This window comes from Cynocephalus volans, chromosome 11 (genome assembly GCF_027409185.1).
Source record: "Cynocephalus volans isolate mCynVol1 chromosome 11, mCynVol1.pri, whole genome shotgun sequence".
NCBI lineage: Eukaryota > Metazoa > Chordata > Mammalia > Dermoptera > Cynocephalidae > Cynocephalus > Cynocephalus volans.
Window position 1 is genome coordinate 16,864,449 of NC_084470.1, and position 24,081 is coordinate 16,888,529.

A 24,081-nucleotide genomic window follows, 5' to 3' on the forward strand; every position below is an offset into this window, starting at 1 on the left:
GTATAAAATATATATTGAATGGCCTGAAAAGAAACCCACTAAATTTGTGACAGTTGTTGCTTCTGAGGAAGGAAGGGAAAATGGGGCCTGGGATGGGGACAAAGGAACCTCACTTTTATCTGAAAACATTTTATTTATTTCATTAAAGGGGACTTTAAAAATGCGTTGACAAAATGTTAAAAGTCGGTTCTGGATGGTTGATATCCAGGTGTTTGTTATATTATTCTATGTGCCTTTTTATATATTTTTTATATCCTTTACATCAAAAAAATCAAGGATACAGACTAGTATCCTTGGAAGGGTCATCTTCAGAGAATATGCTTCATTCCAAAGTCCCTTAGAATGACAATCAGGAACTCATATTGAAAATTCCATCACAGGGCATCAGATCATCTTGAGCGCTCATATAAAAAATGAAGAACAGATGTGTTATATTGAAAGGCCCACAGTTGTATGCATCTCATTTGCAGTAGCATTTCTCTTTGGCCTTCCGTGCAAGATGACATTTGTCTCTGTTTACGGTAAACCCAAACTGGTACAGATCACCTCTGCATCCTTCTTTCAAAAGAACATTTGCCAAGATGTTGGGATCAACATGTGTCTAAAATTGCAGTGATGGAACCCAGTTTCTGTTTCTGAACATATTTTTGTCTCATTCTCAGAGAAACTTTAACTGTTCAATGCATTGAGAGCAGGTAAAGAACTTTTGGGAACAAATAATTTATTCCATTGGGAACAAGTATCCAAGGCTTGTAGTCCATTTCAACATCTGACTGCAGGAAAGAATCAACAAAATTTTCTAAGTATCGTCAAAGAGCTGAAAACTTATCAAAAAAATAAGACTGTGCCTCTCTACAACTCCCTCCTAGCTGAAATCATCTAAAGACCCCAGACAGTCTTCCTCATTTCTTGCATATTTTAGCTCCCGGCTCACCGTCATTGCCTTCAGCACTATTACTTACCATGATTCATTGTAATTTCAGTATCTGTGTGGATGGTTCTCTCGTGTCTTTAGCCTGCTCTCCTCCAGTGAATGATCCACCATCACTCCTCAGCTTCCATTTGCACTGTTATTTTATCCTTGCCTCCACCACCTTCTAGCTGTTACTGTCCTCACCCCACCGAGTCCTGCTTCCTGTCCTTACCCAGTTTGGATTCCATGGTTTGTCATTGTGGTCACTCCCTTGCCTACATCCTCAGCTCTCCTGCCCCTCTCTTCCTCCACAGTCCTCACTTGGCAAACCCCACCACACTCCCAAGACCCCAACCCTCCCACTCTTCCCCTCCAGCCCCACCCCATCCAACTCTCCGCCTGCTTTGCACCTCCACTCAGGAAGCTGAATGTGGCTGGGAGAAAAACAAACAAAAAAAACCCAAACCCCCCCAGTCACGCCAGGAGGTCTCAGTTTTAATTCATTTACTTCAGGTGGGCCCTCAGCACTCCTGGTATTTCAGCTATCTTTCCTTAATCCATGCACCCAACTCCTGCTCTGGTCTCAAACTCCCAGTAGCTGCTCTCCATCGACACTTGCTGTTCATGACCTTGTTTCCTATTTTACTAAGAAAAGAAAAGCAATCAGAGAAAAAATTCCATATGCTCCTCATATTCCACCTCATCTCCTGACCCCCCTGCATCTGCCTTCCCTCTTCTCACTGGGCAGACTGCCCACGCTCCTGCCAAGGCCAGCTCCTCCATCTGTGCCTTAGATCAGATGCCCCTTTGCCTACTCAAGGACATCTCTCCAGCAGTTCTCTTTCTTGCTTCATCAGGTTTGCCCTCTCTACAGACCCGTTCCCATCTGCGTGCAAACATGCCTTAATATGGCCCATTGTAAAAACTCTGTCTTGACTCTACATCCCCTTCCAGTTACCCCCATATCGTTCTGTTCATCTTTACAGCAAAACTCCTTCAAAGCCTTGTCTATATTCATTATCACCAATTCCTCTCACCCTATTTTCTATTGATCCTTCTTTTATCAGGCTTTGTCGCTACTATACCACCCAAACAGCTTCGTCAGAGTTACCAGGGACCTCTGGTTACTAACCCTCTGTATTGCTAAATCTTGTGGTCTTTCCCAGAATTCATCTTCTACAACTCACAGCAGCACGTAACTCAGCTGGCCTTTCCTTGGCTACCTGACACACTCTCTGCACTTGGCTTCTGGGCACCGCAATCTACTCCTGCTTACTGACTCAGTCTCTATCAGGGTTTGACCTCACCTCACAGACCTGATGATATGGGAGTACCCCAGGGCTCTATCCTTAGACCTCTTTTCTTTTTTATCTATATTCACTTTGTGGGTGATTTCACCAAGTTTCATAGCTATGAATTACCCTCTGTACCCTTACACAGTCATTTGTGTAAATTACACAAATAGTCTTATTTATGCAAGGATAAAAAAAATTAATTTAGTTTGAAATTGTTTTCTTGGCCAGAAATTTTTAAGTGATGCATGGACGAGCTTGCTTATATTTAAGATTACAGATGTAGCATCACATTTTGATAACTTTCTGATCATGGGATAAATAGAGGTTGTATACAAAACAGCATTAAAAAAACAGGGAAGTTTTACAATAGAGATCTCAGTGAGAATGTTTAAAAATTAAATTTCTTTGTCTGCTCTCAGCTTCTTAGGCTGTGACTTTGTAGCTTCCAATATTCACACTATTGAGATAAGCTTCTAGCAATTAGAATGCAACCATGGCAAAGCCAAAATATCCCTCTTCTTGGGACTACATTACAGTTTCTACTGTGGGGTATATGTATGTGTTTGACACAAAAAGCAAATAGCACTGAAAACACTTCATTCGTATCATAGGAAAAAAACAATTAATGGCATTGAACTAACCAACATGGGAAAGCCACATTAATGTTAAAGCATTTATTGACCATACAGTCTGAGATAGTTCGTTAAGATGAATGTAAACCAAGTGGTTTTGGTTGTGTGTGTGTGATTTAACCACTGATTTTTGTCATACATAAGTTTTTATGGGATGAAATTCTTACACTATTCAGTGAAGACCTCGTCTAGTTGCAAACGTGACACAAATATGACCAAGACTTTATGACTGAAAGACAATACTAAAAAAACAAACAAACAAAAAAAAACCTCTGAACTTGAATGAAGAAATTAAAAGATGATATGAACTGGGGAAGAAATGGGGCTTTTGTAACCTGAGAATCCTACCAAATGCCTCTATAGCCACTTTTTTCTGCTTATTTAGGAAACAAAGAAGAAAGCATAATAAGAATTACATGGGGGAAATTAGGGTAAAGAAAATCTTGTGAGAAAGTGAAAGCTTATCTTTTTCATGATTAGTGCATTGTGTTTCAAGGCTGCCTGGTTTATAAAGTTTGCACCTGGAAAACAAATAAACAAAAAACTCAGTGGTTTTTTGAGAAGATAAGTAAAATAGACCAATGATTAGGCAGACTACCAAAAGAAGAGAGAAGGCCCAGATAACAAAAATTAGAGATGAAAAGGAGACATAACAACCAATACCACAGAAATACAAAGAATCATTAGAGACTATTATGAACAACTATATGCCAACAAATTTGAAAACCTGAGGGTAATGGATAAATTTTTGGACACATACAAACTACCAAGACTGAACCAAGAAGAAACAGAAAACCTGAACAGACAAATAGCAAGCAAGAGATTGAAGCAGTAATCAGCAGTCTCCCAACAAAGAAAAGCCCAGGTCCAGATGGCTTTACTGCTGAATTCTACCAAACATTTAAAGAGGAATTAATACCAGTTCTTTTCAAGCTATTCCAAAAAATTGAAACAGAGGCCATTCTCCCAGATGCACTCTATGAGGCCAGCGTCACCCTGATACCAAAGCCAGACAAAGATTCAACCAAAAAAGAAACTACAGGCCAATATCCCTTATGAATACAGATGCAACATCAGCACTATACCGATCCTTAACAAAATTGTAACAAACAGAATATAGCAACACATCAAAGAAATTATACACCATGATCCAAAGGGATTCATCCCAGGGATGCAAGGATGATTCAACATATGCAAGTCAATAAATGTGATACATCACATCAACAAAACCAAGGACAAAGACCATATGATTATCTCAATAGATGCAGAAAAAGAATTTGACAAAATTCAACATCCCTTCATGATAAAGACTCTCAACAAATTAGGTATAGAAGGAAAGTATCTCAACATAATAAAAAACGTATATGACAAACCCTCTGCCAATATCATCCTAAATGTGGAAAAGTTGAAATCTTTTCCCTTGAGAATGGGAACAAGACAAGGATGCCCACTCTCACCATTCCTATTTAACATAGTACTGGAAGTACTAGCCAGAGCAATGAGGCAAGACAAAGAAATAAAGGGCATCCAAATTGGAAAAGATGAAGTCAAATTGTCCCTGCTTGCAGATAACATGATCCTATATATAGAAGAGTCCAAAATCTCTACAAAAAAACTCTTAGAGTTGATAAATGACTTTAGTAAAGTTGCAGGATACAAAATCAACATGAAAAATCTGTAATGTTTTTTTTCTTTTTGCTATTTAAAAAATCTGTGTCTGTTTTTTTTGTTTGTTTTTTATTTGTTTGTTTGTTTGTTTGTTTTTGTTTTTGTTTTTTTTCCTTAATTTTATTTTGTCGATATACAATCTGGTTGATTATTGTGGCCCATTACCAAAACCCCCCTCCCTCCTCCCTCTCCCCCCTCCCACCCAACAATGTCCTTTCTGTTTGCTTCTCATATCAACTTCAAGGAATTGTAGTTGTTGTGTCTTCTTCCCCCCACCCCGGTTTCTTTTTGTGTTTGTGTGAATTAATTTATTTATTTTTAGCTCTCACCAATAAGTGAGAACATGTGGTATTTCTCTTTCTGTGGCTGATTTGTTTCACTTAATATAATTCTCTCAAGGTCCATCCATGTCGTTGCAAATGGCAGTATTTCATTCGTTTTTATAACAGAGGAGTATTCCATTGTGTAGATATACCACATTTTTCGTATCCACTCATCCAATGATGGACATTTGGGCTGGTTCCAACTCTTGGCTATTGTAAAGAGTGCTGTGATGAACATTGGGGAACAGGTACACCTTTGACTTGATGATTTCCATTCCTCTGGGTATATTCCCAGCAGTGGGATAACTGGGTCATATAGCAGATCTATCTGCAATTGTTTGAGGAACCTCCATGCCATTTTCCATAGAGGCTGTACCATTTTGCAGTCGCACCAACAATGTATGAGAGTTCCTTTTTCTCCGCAACCTCGCCAGCAATTATCATTCAGAGTCTTTTAGATTTTAGCCATCCTAACTGGGGTGAGATGGTATCTCAGTGTAGTTTTGATTTGCATTTCCCGGATGCTGAGTGATGTTGAGCATTTTTTCATATGTCTGTTGGCCATTTGTATAGAAATTAGAGAAATGCCTACTTAGCTCTTTTGCCCATTTTCTAATTGGGTTGCTTGTTTTTTTCTTGTAAAGTTGTTTGAGTTCCTTGTACATTCTGGATATTAATCCTTTGTCAGATGTATATTTTGCAAATATTTTCTCCCACTCTGTTGGTTGTCTTTTAACTCTGTTAATTGTTTCTTTTGCTGTGCAGAAGCTCTTTAGTTTGATATAATCCCATTTGTTTATTTTTCCTTTGGAAGCCCATGCTTTTGGGGTCGTATTCATGAAGTCTGTGTCCAGTCCTATTTCCTGAAGTGTCTCTCCTATGTTTTCTTTAAGAAGTTTTATTGTTTCAGGGTGTATGTTTAATTCTTTAATCCATTTTGAGTTGACTTTAGTGTATGGTGAAAGGTATGGGTCTAGTTTCATTCTCTTGCATATTGATATCCAGTTCTCCCAGCACCATTTTCTAAAGAGGCAGTCTCTTTCCCAGTGTATAGGCTTGGTGCCTTTGTCAAAGTAAGTGTGTGGGTTGATTTCTGGATTCCCTATTCTATTCCATTGATCAGTGTGTCTGTTTTTAAGCCAGTACCATACTGTTTTGGTTATTATAGCTTTGTAGTATAGTTTAAAGGCAGGTAGTGTTATGCCACCAGCTTTATTTCTTTTGCTCAGCGTTGCTTTGGCTATGCGTGGTCTTTTGTTATTCCATATAAATGTCTGGATAGTTCTTTCCATTTCTGAGAAAAATGTCATTGGAATTTTGATGGGATTGCATTAAATTTGTATATCACTTTGGGTAGTATGGACATTTTCACTATGTTGATTCTTCTAATCCAAGAGCATGGGATATCTTTCCATCTTCTTGTATCCTCTCTAATTTCTCTCAGCAGTGGTTTGTAGTTCTCATTGTAGAGATTTTTCACCTCCTTGGTTAACTCAATTCCTAAGTATTTTATTTTTTTGGTGGCTATTGGAAATGGGCAGGCTTTCTTGATTTCTCTTTCTGCATATTCACTATTGGAGAAAAGAAATGCTACTGATTTTTGTGTGTTGATTTTGTATCCTGCTACTATGCTGAAATCATTTATCATCTCCAAGAGTTTTTTTGTAGAGGCTTTAGGCTGTTCGATATATAGGATCATGTCATCTGCAAACAGGGACAGTTTGACTTCATCTTTTACAATCTGGATGCCCTTTATTTCCTTCTCTTCTCTAATTGCTCTTGCTAGTACTTCCAACACTATGTTGAATAGGAGTGGTGAGAGTGGGCATCCTTGTCTAGTTCCTGTTCTTAAAGGAAAAGCTTTCAGCTTTTGCCCATTCAGGAGGATATTGGCAGTGGGTTTATCATATATGGCTTTAATTATGTGGAGATACTTTCTGTCTATACCTAACTTATAGAGGGTCTTTGTCATGAATGAGTGTTGAATCTTATCAAATGCTTTTTCAGCATCTATAGAGATGATCATATGGTCCTTGTGTTTGATTTTATTAATATGGTGTATCACATTTATTGATTTGCATATGTTGAACCAACCTTGCATCCCTGGGATGAATCCCACTTGATTGTGGTGAATAATTTTACATATGTGTTGCTGTATTCTGTTTGCTAATATTTTATTGAGGATTTTTGCATCTATATTCATCAAGGATATTGGCCTGTAGTTTTCTTTTTTGGTTATATCTTTACCTGGTTTTGGTATCATGATGATGTTTGCTTCATAGAATGAGTTTGGGAGATTTGTGTCCGTTTCAATCTTTTGGAATAGTTTGTAAAGAATCGGTGTCAATTCCTCTTTGAATGTTTGGTAAAATTCTGCTGTGAATCCATCTGGTCCTGGGCTTTTCTTTGTTGGGAGCCTTCTGATAACAGCTTCAATCTCCTTTATTGTTATTGGTCTCTTCAGATTTTCTACATCTTCTTGGCTAATTTTGGGGAGCTTCAGTGTGTCCAGAAATTTGTTCATTTCCTCCAGATTTTCAAACTTGTTGGCGTATAGTTGTTTATAGTAGTCTCGAATGATTCCTTGTATTTCAGATGAATCAGTTGTAATATCACCTTTTTCATTTCTAATTTTTGTTATTTGAATCTTCTCTCTTCTTTTTCTTGTTAGCCATGCTAATCGTTTGTCAATTTTATTTATCTTTTCAAAAAACCAACTTTTTGATTCATTGATCTTTTGTATTGTTTTTTGGGTTTCAATTTCATTAAGTTCTGCTCTGATCTTAATGATTTCTTTCCGTCTGCTAACTTTAGGTTTGGATTGTTCTTGTTTTTCTAGTTCTTTAAGGTGAAGTGTTAGGTTGTTCACTTGCCATCTTTCCATTCTTCTCAGGTGAGCATTTAATGCAATAAATTTCCCCCTTAATACTGCTTTTGCAGTATCCCACAGGTTTTGGTATGATGTATCATTATTTTCAATAAATTTTTTTATTTCCTGCTTGATTTCTTCTTGGACCCATATGCCATTAAGTAGAATGCTGTTTAATTTCCATGTTTGTATAGTTTCCAGAATTTCATTTGTTATTGATTTCTAATTTTAATCCATTGTGGTCTGAGAAAATACATGGGATAATTCCAATTTTTTTGAATTTATTGAGACTTGATTTGTGACCTAATATGTGATCTATCCTGGAGAATGATCCATGTGCTGTTGAGAAGAATGAATATTCTGAGGTTGTTGGATGGAATGTTCTGTAGATATCTGCCAAGTTCAATTGGTCTAGAGTATTGTTTAGATCTTATGTTTCTCTACTGATTCTTTGCCTAGATGATCTGTCCAATATTGACAGGGGGGTGTTTCCTTAGAATTATCACTCGAAATTCCTTGTCAGTCATTTCAAGGGCTTCTTGTTCTATAGGATCTAGAGCTTGAGATTTATTATGTTTTGGTGGTGTACTTTCTTGATTTTTCGTATTTCTGGTATCTTTTCTTTGATGTTTATTCATTGTGGCAGGGGGTTTCACAGTGCACAGATCAGATGAAATGAGCAGAGTATCTTCTGTTCCACTGGGCAGTCTGATGAACACAGCAGGCAGACCGGCTCTCTTAGGGCGAGTTGGTGGGAGCAGTTGGCTGGTAAATGTCCTTCAGTCAGGTCAGGTCCCGAGGAGGAGTTGGGTGGGAGGGTGTGCAAATGCGGTCCTTGGGGTCCTGGGGCTTTGGCTTGAGGAGATATTGTTGGGGCACCTGGGTCTGGAGGGCCCTGATGTTCGGGTGAGGAGGGGCCGCCACTGCCACTGCCGCTGCTGCCACTGCTAGGTCTAGTGCACCGCTGTTGAGAACAATTTGGCGGTTCCTCAAAAAGTTAAACATGGAATTACCATGTGATCCAGCAGTTTACAAAAATGATTATTCTGAAGATCAATTTTCACAGTACTGAAGTATAAATTTATAATGGTTTTCCAGGAACTAAGCTTTTAAAATATTGTTTTTTCATTCCCTTCTCCAGGATATTTCATTTTCCCTTTATTCTGACTCTTTTCTCTCTTAGTCTCTATTCCAGTGCTGTAATTCCAGAGTTCTGGTCCTCAGCTGCCCATCCTGGCGCCGCCGGCCGTCGGCCTAGTTTCCCCCCAAAAGTATCTGGTGTGTTATTCTCGATGTGGGGGGGTTGTTACAGGGTGGTCGCCGGGGGTTCGGGAGCAGGGGCCACGCCTTCAACGGAGCTGCAATCCTAACCCACCATCTGGTGGCATTTTCCACACGCCAATCAAATCTGTAATGTTTTTATACTCCAACAACAAACTAGCAGAAAAAGAAATCAAGGAAGCAAGCCCATTTACAACAATCACCAAAACAAACAAACAAACAAACAAACAAAACCCTAGGAATCAACTTAACTAAGGAGTTGAAAGATCTCTACAATGAAGAGTACAAATCACTGTTGAAAGAAATTAAAAAGGACACCAAAAGATGGAAAGACGTTCCTTCCTTCTAGATTGGAAGAATTAACATCGTGAAAATGTCCCTACTGCCCAAAGCAATCTATAGATTCAGTGTAACCTCTATCAAAATACCAATGACATTCTTCACAGAAATAGTGTAACCTCTATCAAAATACCAATGACATTCTTCACAAACAAATAGCCAAAGCAACCTTGAGAAAAAAAAAAAAAATCTGGAGGCATAACACTACCTGACTTCAAACTGTACTACAAAGCTATAGTTACCAAAAATCATAGTACTGGCATAAAAACAGACACTCAGACCAGTGGAACAGAATAGAGAACCCAGAAATCAACCCACATGCTTACAGCCAACTGATCTTTGACAAAAGCAACAACAACATACATAGGAGAAAGGACAGCCTCTTCAATAAATGGTGCTGGGAAAACTGGACATCCAAATTAGGAGAATAAAACTAGACCTGTACCTCTTACCATACACCAAAATCAACTCAAAATGGATTAAAGACTTAAATATAAGACTTGAAACTATAAAGCTCCTAAAAGAAAATGCGGGAAACACTTCAGGATGTAGGACTGGGCAAAGACTTTAAGAATATGTCCCCCAGGGCCGAGCCCGTGGCGCACTCAGGAGAGTGCGGCGCTGGGAGCGCAGCGACGCTCCTGCCACGGGTTCGGATCCTATATAGGAATGGCCGGTGCACTCACTGGCTGAGTGCCGGTCACGAAAAAGACAAAAAAAAAAAAAAAAAAAAAAAGAATATGTCCCCCAAAGCATAGGCAACAAAAAGAAAAATAAACAAATGGGATTTTATCAAACTACAAAGCTTCTGCACAGCAAAAGAAACAATCAAGAGAGTGAAAAGGTAACCTACAGAGTGGGAGAAAATATTTGCAAGCTACGCATCTGACAAAGTTTTAATATCCAGAATATACAAGGAGCTCAAACAACTTAACAGTAAAAGAGAAAATAACCTGATTGAAAAATGGGCAAAGGAGCTAAATAGGCATCTCTGCAAGGAAGATATACAAATGGCCAACAGACACGTGAAAAACTGCTCAGCATCACTCAACATCAGGGAAATGCAAATCAGAACCACATTAAGATACCATCTCACCCCAGTTAGACTGGCTATCATCAAAAGATGGAGAACAACAAATGCTGGCAAGGATGTAGAGAAAGTGAACCCTCCTACACTATTGGTGGGACTGTAAATCGGTGCAGCCATTACGGAAAATAGTATGGAGATTGCTTAAACAACTTCAGATGGAGCTGCTATATGATCCAGCAATTCCACTGCTGGGTATATACCCAAAGGAATGGAAAGCATCATGTCGAAGAGATACCTGTACCCCCATGTTTATTGCAGCTCTGTTTTCAATAGCCAAGAGTTGGAATCAACCTAATGTCCATCATCAGATGACTGGATAAGGAAAATGTGGTATATCTACACAATGGAATATTAATCAGCTGTAAAAAAGAATGAAATATTGCCATTCACAGTAACATGGATGAACTTACAGAAAATCATGTTAAGTGAAATAAGCCAGGCACAGAAAGAGAAATACTGTATGTTCTCACTCATAAGTGTGAGCTAAAATGATAAGCATATAAATACAAGAAAGAAGAATACAACATTCACAATAATACATTGAACTTTCAAAAGGACAACTGAAGGGCTGGCCCATGACTCACTTGGGAGAATGTGGTGCTGATAACACCAAGGCCACGGTTTCAGATCCCATATAGGAATGGCCGGTTAGCTCACTCCGTAGAGTGTGGTGCTGATAATACCAAGGCCACAGGTTCGGATCCCTATATAGGGATGGCCCGTTAGCTCACTTGGGAGAGCATGGTGCTGACAACACCAAGTCAAGGGTTAAGATCCCCTTACCAGTCATCTTTAAAAAAAAAAAAAAGGACAACTGAGGTTACTAGAAGTGGGAAGTGAAGGGGGCGGGAGGAATGGGTAAAGGGCCACAAAACTTTCCTTGGCTTAGTTCAGATTTGAGAGAGGAAAAAGTATCATTTTGGCTACTATACTGTCATCTGCTCACTGTAGTAATTGGTTAGATGTGAAGACCTCAGACATTGTTTTCATGACACAGTTTTCTAATTGGCCCTTTTCTCGACAGGTTCCAGAAGGAAAAGTAGTCGTTCTCAATTTCCGATTCATAGACCTCGAGAGTGACAACTTGTGCCGCTATGACTTTGTGGATGTGTACAATGGTCACGCCAACAGCCAGCGCATTGGGCGCTTCTGCGGCACGTTCCGGCCTGGAGCCCTTGTGTCCAGTGGCAACAAGATGATGGTGCAGATGATTTCCGATGCCAACACAGCTGGAAATGGCTTCATGGCCATGTTCTCCGCTGCTGAACCAAACGAAAGAGGTATCGTTTTCACATAATGGCATTAACAGCAGTAATGGTGGTTCACAGTTATTGAATACCTATGTGTGTCAGGTACTGTTCTGGGCACTTTATATATATTTATTCCTTTAATCTAAAGCTTTAGAACAGTTCTTCTCAAACAGAGAGGTAATGAATTCCACCAAACCATCAAGAGACCATTAAAAAATCAGTCTTTTTTTGTTTAAGTTCATATACATTCTTGTAAAAATTCAATTATAGAAGAAATTCATGGAGTAGAAATGTGGAGCTTGCATACATATATACACATACAAACATACAGACACAGCCGTTCCCCCCATGGTAGTCCATTCTCCAGAAATAGCCATGGTCAGTGCTTCCCATACCTTTCTGTAGATGCTTAGTTATATTTATATGCTTTTACAGTAGCTTTTTAAAAATATGAGTGGGCTCATACATTCCTATTATTTTACAACTTTTTCTTTTCACTGAACACTCTGTCTTGGGATGTTTTCGAGTCAGTACATGTGAACTCCCAAGGTGCTGTGGTTTGAATGTGTCCCCCAAAGTCCATGTGTTGGAAACTTAATCCCCTGTGCAACAGTGGTGGGAGGGGGGACCTTTAATAGGTGATTAGATCATGAGGGCTCTGCCCTCATGAATGGACTTGATGTCGTGTCTCAGGAGTGGGTTGGTTGTTGTGAGAGTGGGTTTGTTATCAAAGCGAGTTCAGCCCTTGTTGCTGCCCTGCTCTCGCACTCTCTTGCTCTTCCACCCTCTACCACGGGATGATGCACAAGTGTGTCCTCAGACCCCTTGAGTGGACTTCCCAGCCTCCAGAACTGTAAGAAATTAATTTCTTTTCTTTATAAATTGCCCGGTCAATGGTATTCTCTTATAGAAACACAGAATGGACGAAGACACAAGGGTGGAAACCTTGATCCTTGAAAGATAACTGCAGCAGGCAAGATTTGTGAGTTTTCAGCCTTTTGCCTGAGGGCACGCGCTGATCTGCTGTAGGCTTGGGCTATCGTGCAACATCGCTGGCTTGAGAGGTCAGAGGACAGAATCTGGGGCTGACGAGCAGCCAGAAGGTTTGAGAGGAAATCCTGGCAGGGAGCTACAGAAAAATTGAGGCACAAAATATGCATATAGAATCTACTCAAATCATCACGTGACAGCTAAACTCTACGTATTTGGGGAGAGCCCAGCTGGCCTGGTAAAAAGCATCAACTGAATAATGAAAGAACTGAACAAAGATTACAGCTGCTGCCCACTGTCAGGGAGAGACTTTGAGTTTGAGTCTATCTAAGTTAAATGCCCGCTAGAACAAAAATAATTTTTCACACAACAGAATCTAGAGTATAATGTATCATTCATAATGTCCAGTATCTTAGTCATGTAATGAAACAGAAAAAGTGTATCTGTATTCAAGAAGAAAAGCAGTCAATAAAACTGACCTCACAATAATGCAGATGATGCAATTAGCAGGCAAGCACTTTAAAGCAGTAATTATAAACTTGTTTCAGGATTTCAAGGGAAATGTAAGTATAATAAATGAACAGATTGAGAATCTCAGAAGAGAAACAGAAACTGTAAAAAAAAAAAAAGAATCAAGTGATAATTCTAGAGTTAAAAACTACAGAATATGAAATTTTAAAATTTATCTGATGGGCCTACAAGTAGATTGGAGATGGCAAAAAAAAAGAGTCAGTGAATTTGAATAGAAATGATCCAATCTGGAGAACCAGGAGGAAGAAGAGTAAAGAATAAGAACCTCAGAGACCATATCAAGTGATCTAATGTATCTGCAATTTTTGTCCCAGAAAAAGAGAGTGCTAATAGAGCAGAAAAAATACTTGAAGAAATAATGATATGACTGTACCCAAACTTAGTGAAAAACATCAATTTATACAGCCAAGAAGGACAACAAACTCCAAGCAGGATAAATAAAAATTGACTCTACTTCCAGTCAAAGTGGCAGAATAGATGGTCCCCAGTGTCACTGTCTCCCACAAATCAACCAATTTACAACTATTAACAAGCAACAACAGCCAAGTGGAGCCACTAGAGCTCGGGGAAGAGGAGGAGAGACCTACGGAGTGCATGAAGGTGCGAGAAGCCATGATGAGAGAAAGAAAGAACCATTCTGACCGTTTCGAACCCTCGCTGCTTCCAGGCTGGAGCTGCTGAGCACACAGAGCAGGAGCTGGCAAAAGCCACAGCTGTGCCCATCGGATGAAGTTGCTTGGAGGTGGCAGGGGAGAAGAGGGCCTTGGTGGCCCCCAGGCCAGCAGACCACTAATTGGGTTCCTGTGAACCCACATAGGAGCAAGGAGCCAAAACAACTGGAAAAAAGGAGCCACTCAGAGGCTAGTGAGTCATCACAAGGGACCAGAGGATGGCCCATCCCATGGGAAGTGTTGCAGCACAGGGAGTGGGGGAAATGGGCCCACTGAGGAAATACTGGGACACAGCAAAGACAGCTGATCTGCCCCCCAATCAGCATATGATCATTCAGAGGAGACTGGTCAGGAATACAGAACTGCATGGGGTGCAGTTTGATGAAAAGACTCAGGCCCAGATCAGAGTTACTATACAACCCAGGTGCACCAGGCCTCTGAAAAGCTGGAAGTACCTATAAAATCAACCATTAAAACCTGAGCTGCACAAAAAAACCCTCCCCAGGGAATCAGCAGCAAAGTAGCAATTTAATTAAACCACAGAGCTGAAGTGCTGGTCCCCATAGGAAGTTCCCCCACTTTAGAAGTAAGAAAAGGACAAAAAATTAGTTCCAGCACAGAGTTTAAGTGCTGGGAACAGCAAATAATCCAACACAGAACTGAAAGAAAAAACAGAGTACCTACAACCATAGACAAAGTTTGATATTAACTAGTAAAGGTCTCATTTCATCAAAGAACACCTATAACACCTAGAAGGACTGGAAGTCCCCTGGGCTGCCAAGCCAGAAAGGGGGGGCAACCAGGCACACTCCTGAAGTCTGGAGTGGGGACAAGACCTTCCTCCCACAACCAGGCACACCGCCAGCACCATGGGGGCTTCCTGGGGTCCTGAGGTATGGAGTGGGGATCGGATCCCCCTCCCACAACCAGGCACACCACCAGTGCCACAGGGCCCCCCCTAGGGTCCTGAGGTATGGAACCGGGGATTGGACCCTCCTCCCACAACCAGGCACACTGCCAGCATCACCACCAACTAGGTAAGGAGCATGCCAAAAACATCACCTCCATGTGGGTGGCCTACCTCAGCCACCACAGTAACCACGGCTGCCATGAAAGCGGCTAGATGCCACAACCACCGTGCAGATGGTCCACCAGCCACTGGAGCACATTGACACGAGGAGAGTCACCAGCAGAGACCAAAGAAAAGAAGAGGTTGTCTCTCTCCACAAAGCCCATTCCAGAGTGACAGAAGAAGCATTTGCTATGCAATAATATTGGTTACCTGATCACACCTCTCAGCATTGGACAGATCATCTAGGCAACAAGTCAACAGAGTAACCATTGTTCTTTCAGAAGGAGAGAAGAAATCTAGGGTAATTAGAGGGGGGAGAGAGAGGGATTGGACAAGGGGCATAAAGAATAAGTACGATTTGTAACAATATATTTGCTAGTAATATTGATTTGATCAACATATGTCAACGTTGAACCCCAAAAATATGGATAATCAAGTATGACTCAATAAAAATTTTTAAATAAAGGATAAGTAAAAATGAAGCCAGATCGCAGTACGTCATAATTAAATTACAGAAATCTAAAGATAAAGAGAAAATCTTGAAATCAATCAGATAAAAGCAAATTGCATACAGAAGAACAATGGTATGTATGACAACTTTCTTTTAATCAGAAACGATGGAGGTCAGAAGGTGATGTCACAAGCATTTGTTTTCAAAAATGAAAAGCGAAATAAAGATATTTGAAGATTAACACTACAAATATCTGAAAGACATTTTTAAACTTGCACCACAAGAAATATTGAAGGACATTCCTCAGGTTGAGGCAAATGACCCCACAGGGTAACATGAAGGGAACAGGAGGAATGAAGGTCACTGGAAATGGTAATGTAAGGACTATATCTTATTTTCGTATCTTATTTTCTTTTTTCTCTTAATTTCTTTATATGTAACTGTTCGAAACAACAAAAAAATTAAACTATTGTAGAATATATAATGTGAGAGGAAATGTTCGGCAACCAAAGGATGGACAGGTAAGTGGAACAGTGCTGTTGTGCACGCACACACATGTACAGTACATGAAGAACTCTACTTAGAGTTACAATGTTAACTTTGAGTAGATTATGATAAATAAAAAATGCAGATTGTAATCCCTAGAGTACCCATTAAAAGTGCAAGTTATAGCTAAAGCCAAAAGATTAAATAGAATACCAAAATTATCCAACTATACAAAGAAAGCTGGAAGGAGAAACAGATGGAGTGAAAGAAAGGTAAGACAAATAGAAAAAGATAGTAAATGGAACACTAAGTCCAAGCATATCAATAAATACACTAAATGTAAAGAATTAAATGCTCCGGTTAGGAGACAGTTATTGCTAGAATGGATTAAAAAGCAAGGCCTAACTGTATGTTGTCTACAAGAACACACTTGAATACAAAAAACAAATAGGTTGAAAGTAAAAGGATGGAACAGTATGTACCATGAGCAGTTCATTAAAAGTAAAACTGATACAAAGAAACGAAAATGTTTAGGTGATAGAAATGTTAACTATTCTGATTAGATCATTATACAATGTATGCATCATTGAAACAACAAACTGTACCCATAAACATGTACAATGAAAAAAATTAATTAAAAAGTTTAAAAAGTAAAACTAATGCTTTTAAAAAGACATCTTTACAAATATGAGCAGGCATCCTTCAGAAGGGAAAAAATACAAAATTATATGATAAAAGACTTGTAAAGTATGAAAAGAACTCATACCATTCAACAGTAAAAAGATAAAGATCCCAATAAATATAAATATGGGCAGAAAAATTGAACAGACACTTCACAAAGGCAATAAGTACATGAAAAATTGCTCAGTGTCATTAGTCATCAGGGTAACGCCAATCAAAATCACAATGAGATACCATTACTTACCCACTGTTGGCTAAAAAAAGTGACAGGACCAAATGGTGGTAAGGATGTGAAGCAACCAAAGTGCTCATATTTCAAGAGATATAAAATGATACAACCACTTAGGGAAAAGTTTTAGTACTTTTTTTATGAAGTTAAGCATCTACATCTACTCTTGACCCAGCAGTTGCACTCCTGGGTATTTATGCAAGAAAAATGAAAATAAAGGTTTGTATAAAAATGTTCACAGCAGCTTCATTCACAAGAGGCCAAACTGGAAACAACCCAAATGAACATTAACAGGGCAATGGGTAAAAAAATTGTGGTGTCTCCATACAATGGAATACTACTCAGCAAGAAATAGGAGCAAGCTACCAACACACACAGCAAAGTGCATGAATGTCTTAGACGTGGTGCTAAGCAAGAGAAGACAGACCCGGGTGAGTGTCCATTGTCTGATTGCACTTGTGTGGCACTCTAGAACAAAACTAATCGAAGGTGAAACTTTTCAGAAAAATGGTGTAGGGAATTAGCAAGTTGGGAAGGAATACAGAAATTTTGTGGGAGATGGATTCTATATCATCTTAGGAGTGTGGCTTACCCGGGTATATGTATTTTTCAAATTTGTACAGCTAAGATTTGTGCATTCACATTTACCTCCTCAAAACTTGTAAAATAATAACAACAATGACGCAGGGAGTAGGATCGGGTAGTGGTACAGCTAGAACAGGAGGAGGACTGTTGAAACCGTGTTACGTGGGAGGTCACTGTATTATCCTATTTACTTTGTATATGCTTGAAATTTTCCATTCAGGAACTTTTAGAAATTATTCCAACCTCAATTTTTATAATGCATTTTCTTAAATTTACAGATTTGTTTTAAGAGTGTTTATCTTCTGTGTCAAAGAAATATTCCACTAAAGGATATTAATTCCTTTAGTTTCAGTTCAGTTTTCGTTTGTTAGTTAATTCAAGTGAAGCTAAATTTAGAATTTTGTATCAAAATAACCTTTTTAAGTGATTTCTGTCAGCCTATCAGTACGTACACATTACATATCACTATATGTCAGTTACATATGTCAGGTGTCCGAAATGATGTTTGTCAAATATTAATAGTGGTGAGTTTGAGGTAGTGGGATTCGGGGTAATTTTTTACTTTCTCCTTTATGCTTTTCTGTATTGCTGAAAATTTATAAATATGTATTATTTTTACAAACAAAATTATCCTTGAAATTATTAAAGGTATATATACAGAATATAAAGTTTTCTAGTAATGAGAATTGTCTATACTAACTAATTCAAATTTGGTTCATGGGCATTTATAAATACCAATGCCTTGAGGATTCTTTTTTTTTTTAAAAAACATATTCATTATTACAAATCATGATTTTTTCTCTTAAAGTCTGTATGATTTGTTGAGCCTACAAGTTTTCTGAATGAGTGTATGCCCAAATGTTTGGTCTTCACTTGTCCAAAAATGAAAAAAAGAGAAAAGCTGTGACCCTAACTCCAGTCCTTTCATCTCTTGTGCTGCTATAGTATGGCAGGTCACAGAGGTCATTCATGTTGTGTGTGCGTGTGCACGTGTGTGCGTGTAGCCGATTATGAATGTAACCATTTTTTAAGTGAAAGTTTAAGAGCTTCTGCCATTGCTTTTATTTACTATACTGTCACCTGTGCTCCACATTTCTAATCTGTATGTGGTTGTATTGCTGTAAACTGTATCAGGATATAACTTTTGGGTTTTTTTCCATGTTTGATAACTTCAGGGGATCAGTATTGTGGAGGACGCCTTGAAAGACCTTCTGGATCTTTTAAAACCCCCAACTGGCCAGACCGGGATTACCCTGCAGGAGTCACTTGTGTGTGGCACATTATAGCCCCAAAGAATCAGGTGAGGCTCCCTAAAAATGTGAAGAAACTGTGCATGTGTGAATCGACCAGACAGTGTGAGGGGCCCCCCTCTCACGAGCCTCCGGTTGTGGGGTTTTGTCAAAAGCTAAGGACACAGGGAGGGGAGGCCTGCTGGATACACGTATTTCTTCATAGAAAAACTCAGATTAAATTTTCCCTTTGCACCATTTGACTTGCAGAGACATGGATTTAACTTCCTATTATATAATTACAGTTTTCAAAACAGTTTTTAAAATACAGATTGTAAGCAAATCCCACATAAGATTGTTTAACCTGGTGGCAGATGTTATTTATAGATGGCAATGACCAACTGTGGGAAGATAAAAGTCCCCAATTATATGTACTTTTCGAGTTACCATTTGCTCACACAGCAAACCCATCATGTCCTGATAATAGCCATCCTTGTCACAAATCAAAAAGTCTGCACGCTTTCCTGCTGCAAAGCCAGTGCAAGCAAGCCGCATCATCTCTTCAGAGAACAAGGTATCTGATGTGCAAGCTGCTCTGCTTCAGGGTGTTTTGAGTTGTTTAAAATAAAATTTCTGTAGGTTTTCCACAAAAAGCTTTATTCATTGCTCTAAAACAACCAACAGAGAAGGTCTAGTTTTCTAGTATTTATTAGTTTGTGGTTATATGAATTTTTACCCTTCTGGGAACCACTTTCAGATATTAATTGCAGGATAGAACTTGACATAGAAATAGATGAAACCTACTTTGTGGACTTTTAAAAATAACTTTGTAAAAATTATTATTATAATTACCAACACAATAGACTTTAATCCAAATACTGTAAGGTGAGCATTATGATGTCATTTTTAAAAAGATTTTCTAAATTGATCTTTCATGGAGCTTGCACAAACACTATTTGTCATATATTTATTTTTTAAATTGAAAATTATTTAGGCCAAGTCAATATACCATGGCAATTAGTGATCTGAACATATTTACACATATACACGTGTACACAGGTACACTTTAATCATAATCTCAAAACTGTTTTATTCTTAAGAAGAAAAATGTGGTTACTTATTTAGTAATGAAAGAGTGTGTAAACAATTGAACATTTTATAGTTTAAGATAACATCATAAAAAATTACGTTTCTGAAGCATTTATATCATGTAATTCTTGGAATTATATTGGTCTTTTTTTTTCTCTGTGACATTTGTAAATATATTCAACCAAATAATTTCAACTTAATTGTACTTGTAGATTACAATTCAGCATCTCTTTTCCATTGTTTTTCCCTTTGATTATTTACATTTTAAGTTTGAGTTTTATTTTATTAATGTGATTTTTGGCTTCAGCCAATTGAGTTTTTAATCATGATTGTAGTGTTTGAAATCACCGACAGCTCTGTCCAAAAGAGAAAAATATAATGGGAAAATTAAGTCCTAAATAATTTCTGTACATGTTTATGGGAATTTTTTTTATTAAAGAATTGCCTCCACTTTTGATAATAGCTTTCTCCTTAATCTTCTTCTTTATTTACTTATTTTTAATCTTCTTTCCAAAAGTTTTTACATGATTTATTTCTAAGAAGAGAAAGCTCAGCCAATTTTTTAATAACCTGGAAAGCATTTTATTAGTAACTAGTGAGAAGTCTCTGGACCCAAAGAATAAATATTTTAGTACAATTTAAAGCAGTGTTAAGTAGGAATAGGCCATTATTCACCTATCACTGGCACTGACTTTTTTGAAGGTAGGTAAATATGTAGATGTGTGCCAATTATGTTCAAAGCTCAAATTTACCTTTCTGTCCATATGTGATGTTATTGCTATCAGCATCTTCACCCACATCACCAGGTATGAGTATTTAGCTAATAGGAATTAATGCACGTTGTCTTCCCTGAAGCAGTAGGGAGGATTCCTGCCCACCTGCTACCCAACAAGAATGGGTGCAGCTGTCTGGTGCCATGGGTATTCATGAGCTTGGTGAGATTTCCTTTGATTCACACATTGGAGGTGCTCCTTAAAAATCTGCTTGTAAGAAGAGTGATTGATTGCCTATTAAATCAAAATTTCCTGTTCACTTGAATAATTTAGAACATTATTATTGGTACTAGTGCAAATTTTTTTTTTTAAATTAAGAAATACTTAAGAATTCTAACACTGACTTTGTTCATCAATGCTTCTATGCACCCTCTTCAAAAATCAACCACATTCCGAGTAGGCTGTGCTCAGTGTGCACACATTCCAAAGAAACTTCAAGAAGACATCACCGTCAATTCCCACTTTCCTGAATCTCTTGTTCTAAAATTTTGACTCCTTTACATGTAATAGGAATGGCAGTCTCCTTCTCTCAGAGGGAAACAACTACATCCACTCCTCTCTCCCACACACACTCCTGTGTGCACACATACGACACCCCAACATACACTAATACAGGGGTCACTTTAAATAATACCCTTTATTTTTATTAGTTTTCCTTGAGAGAACGATGAAGTTGGCATATAGCCCCTTTCACACTCCAACACAATTCATTATCCAACTACAGGGTTTTTTCCTCTCTTTTTTTTTTCTTCCTTTTCCACAGCTTTATTGAGATACTTGACAAATAAAAATTGCATATATTTACAGTGTACAGTGTGATGTTTTGATATATATATACACATACATACATTGTGAAATGATTACCACAGTCAAGCTAATTCATCTGTGAATCACCTTGCATAGTTATCCTTTATGTGTGTGCATGTGATGAGAACATTTAAGATCCACTCTCTTAGCAATTTTCAAGTATACCATACATTATTATTGACCATAGTCACCGTGCTGTACAGTAGTTCTCCAGAACCAATTTATAGCCTTAATGTAGATTGCTGGAGCTATATAGTGTTCCCATACTTTTGTAGCAGTGCGTGAACAGAGCTTCTAAGTTTAGGATCCTAACTAGAGTTGATCTGGGTTTGAGATGATCTTTTGAAATGATTAAAAATAGAAGCAAAAGAATATCACAATTTTGTTAACTAAATAGGAAATATGCCACAAGAAATGAATACATATTTTACAAAGGAAAATCACATATCCTACAAATCTGGGGAGAATAATATTTCCATTTGAGGTTATTCAGCAATACTATTGTTAACATTTCTAATGTTGTGCTTTCTCTATAGCTTATAGAATTAAAGTTTGAGAAGTTTGATGTTGAGCGAGATAACTACTGCCGATATGATTATGTGGCTGTGTTTAATGGTGGGGAAGTCAACGATGCAAAAAGAATTGGAAAATATTGTGGCGATAGTCCACCTGCGTAAGTAGCACCTATTTATGTCATTAATATTTTAATGGCTCTAAACTTGTTTCTTATTAAATTTCCAATTACATTTATTTACTGGAAGATGTTATGTTGTTGTTTTGTTAACAAATTCATGGGTTCCATAAGAGTGGAGTCCCATACAGCACCTACAACAAAGAAGAACCAACTCGGAAACTGAGGCAACATTAGCAAGAGTGTAGAGGGGCCCAGGCAGCCAAATAGATAACAGTAGCAGTTGGTGATGCCCCGGGGTTAGATGCTGAGCCAGATACCTGGATACATCAGTGCCCTGAAAGGTGATCTCAAGCATCAGAGGGGAATGGGAAAATTCTGCGAAAAAAACCAAGCTAAATATTGGGGATCCAGACATATAAACCAGGAAGTTTATGACAGCTCCAGACAATTTTACCTGATCAGAGATCTGTCCTGGGGCATTTGAGGCCTTGTGCCTCCCCACATTGTTGCCCCACTTTTTGCTAACTGGACCTTAAAGGCACCATGTATTCATTCAGCAAACATTTGTGGCACTAAGAGTGCCACTTACTAACTGTGTGACATTGAGCAAGTTACTTAACTCCTCTGTGCTGTATTTGGTGCAAGATATTTCACAACTTTACATACAACACTAGTGAAAGCAACAGTCTGCCTTTGATGTCTCCGTTATGACAGTTTAAATATCCCTTTGTACCCTGTTGCTTAGACGAAATTAAATTATATGCATCACTGATTTTATATGCATTGCTATGATTTGCCATAGAAACATTTTAGTTAAATGAAGGTATTTTTCAATTTCAATTCATTTATTTTTAAGTTTGATAATATTTAGAATATTTTAATAAATACAAATTAGTTATAATGTAAACATTACCATACCCAAATTTGGCTTTACAGATGAATGTGTTGGAGAAAGTCCCATTTCTAAGCCGCCAGAGAAGTCAACCTTTTGTATTCTTTTCCCATTGCTGCTGTAACAAATTACCACAAACTGAGTAACTTAAAACAACACAAATTTACTCTCTCCCAGTTCAATCAGAAGTCTGAAGTCAGTTTCTCTGGGCTAAAGACAAGGTGTCAGCAGGGATATTTCCTTCTGGAAGTGCTGGAGTCAGTTTCCTTGCCTTCTTTCAGCTTCTGGAGGCTACCTGCATTCCTTGGCCTGTGGCCCCTTCCTCTGTCTTCAAAGCACATCACTCCAATCTCTGCTTTTGTCATCAAATTGCCTTCTCCTCTTCTGTAGTCAAATCTTCCTCTTATAAGGACACTTATGGTTACATTTAAGGCCCGTGTACATAATCAAGGATGCTCTCCCCTTTTCCAAGATTTTTAACTTAATCACATGTGCAAAGTCCCTTTGCCTTACAAGGCAGCATATTCACAGGTTTCAAGGATTAGCATGTGAGCATCCTTGGGGGCCGTTATTCAGACTATCACAGCCTCCTTTATTCAAAGCCAATCCTTTCATCTGTGTCCTTCTCTGACCCTGTCCTTTTCTCCCTTGAGACTTTCCTTTACCAGTTAACCCTCCTCTTTTTCTCCATCTTCACAAGTTTCATTTTCTAGCAACAGGGAAGATAAGAGCCTTTAAAACCATCCTAGAGTAAACACCAAACAATGTTCCTAAAGTGTATAAAAACATTTTTAAAGCATTGCTAAGTTGGTGAAAAAATAAAAGAAGTAATCAGAAGTCAAAAATAAGAGGCGGCCCAAATCTAGAGAGATAAACAAACACTGAAGGTGGCAGAATTCCTCAAGGCATGTGCCAGCTCTTGGCGACCTAGCACTTTATTAACAGACCATGACTGGGGACGGTAGGGAAAGGTCAGGGTCCAGGCAAGGGATGAGACTGGATCAAAGACCACAGCATATAAAAGAGACCCGTAGAAAGTGACACCAGTGATTGAAGTAACAGTCTCCCCTCCCCAAGGGAGAAAATAAGGAAATTGGCTGTTTTGCCTTGGCTTTTGGTGAAGGGAAGAAGAGGTCTCTGATGAGAATTCTTAACCCGAAACAAGCCCACATGTGAGTTTGGGGTTAGGCTTTACACTACCTGACCATACCAGCAAACCAAGTCAAGAACTTTTGTTTGGTTGATTTTGTTCTTTGTTTTATTGTGGGGTGTTTTTTTGTTTGTTTGTTTGTTTGTTTTTG

At 38.5% G+C, this 24,081-nt stretch overlaps 1 protein-coding gene across 1 annotated transcript in view; it reads left to right on the plus strand.

Annotated features, from left to right (window-relative positions):
- Nucleotides 1–24,081, plus strand: part of PCOLCE2 (procollagen C-endopeptidase enhancer 2) — a 79,796-nt gene that overhangs the window by 36,690 nt on the left and 19,025 nt on the right. Inside the window, exons 3-5 of the mRNA XM_063114869.1 lie at nt 11,435–11,690; nt 18,532–18,656; nt 21,791–21,927. Coding sequence (XP_062970939.1) covers nt 11,435–11,690; nt 18,532–18,656; nt 21,791–21,927 — 518 coding nt within the window. The remainder of the gene's footprint in view (nt 1–11,434; nt 11,691–18,531; nt 18,657–21,790; nt 21,928–24,081) is intronic.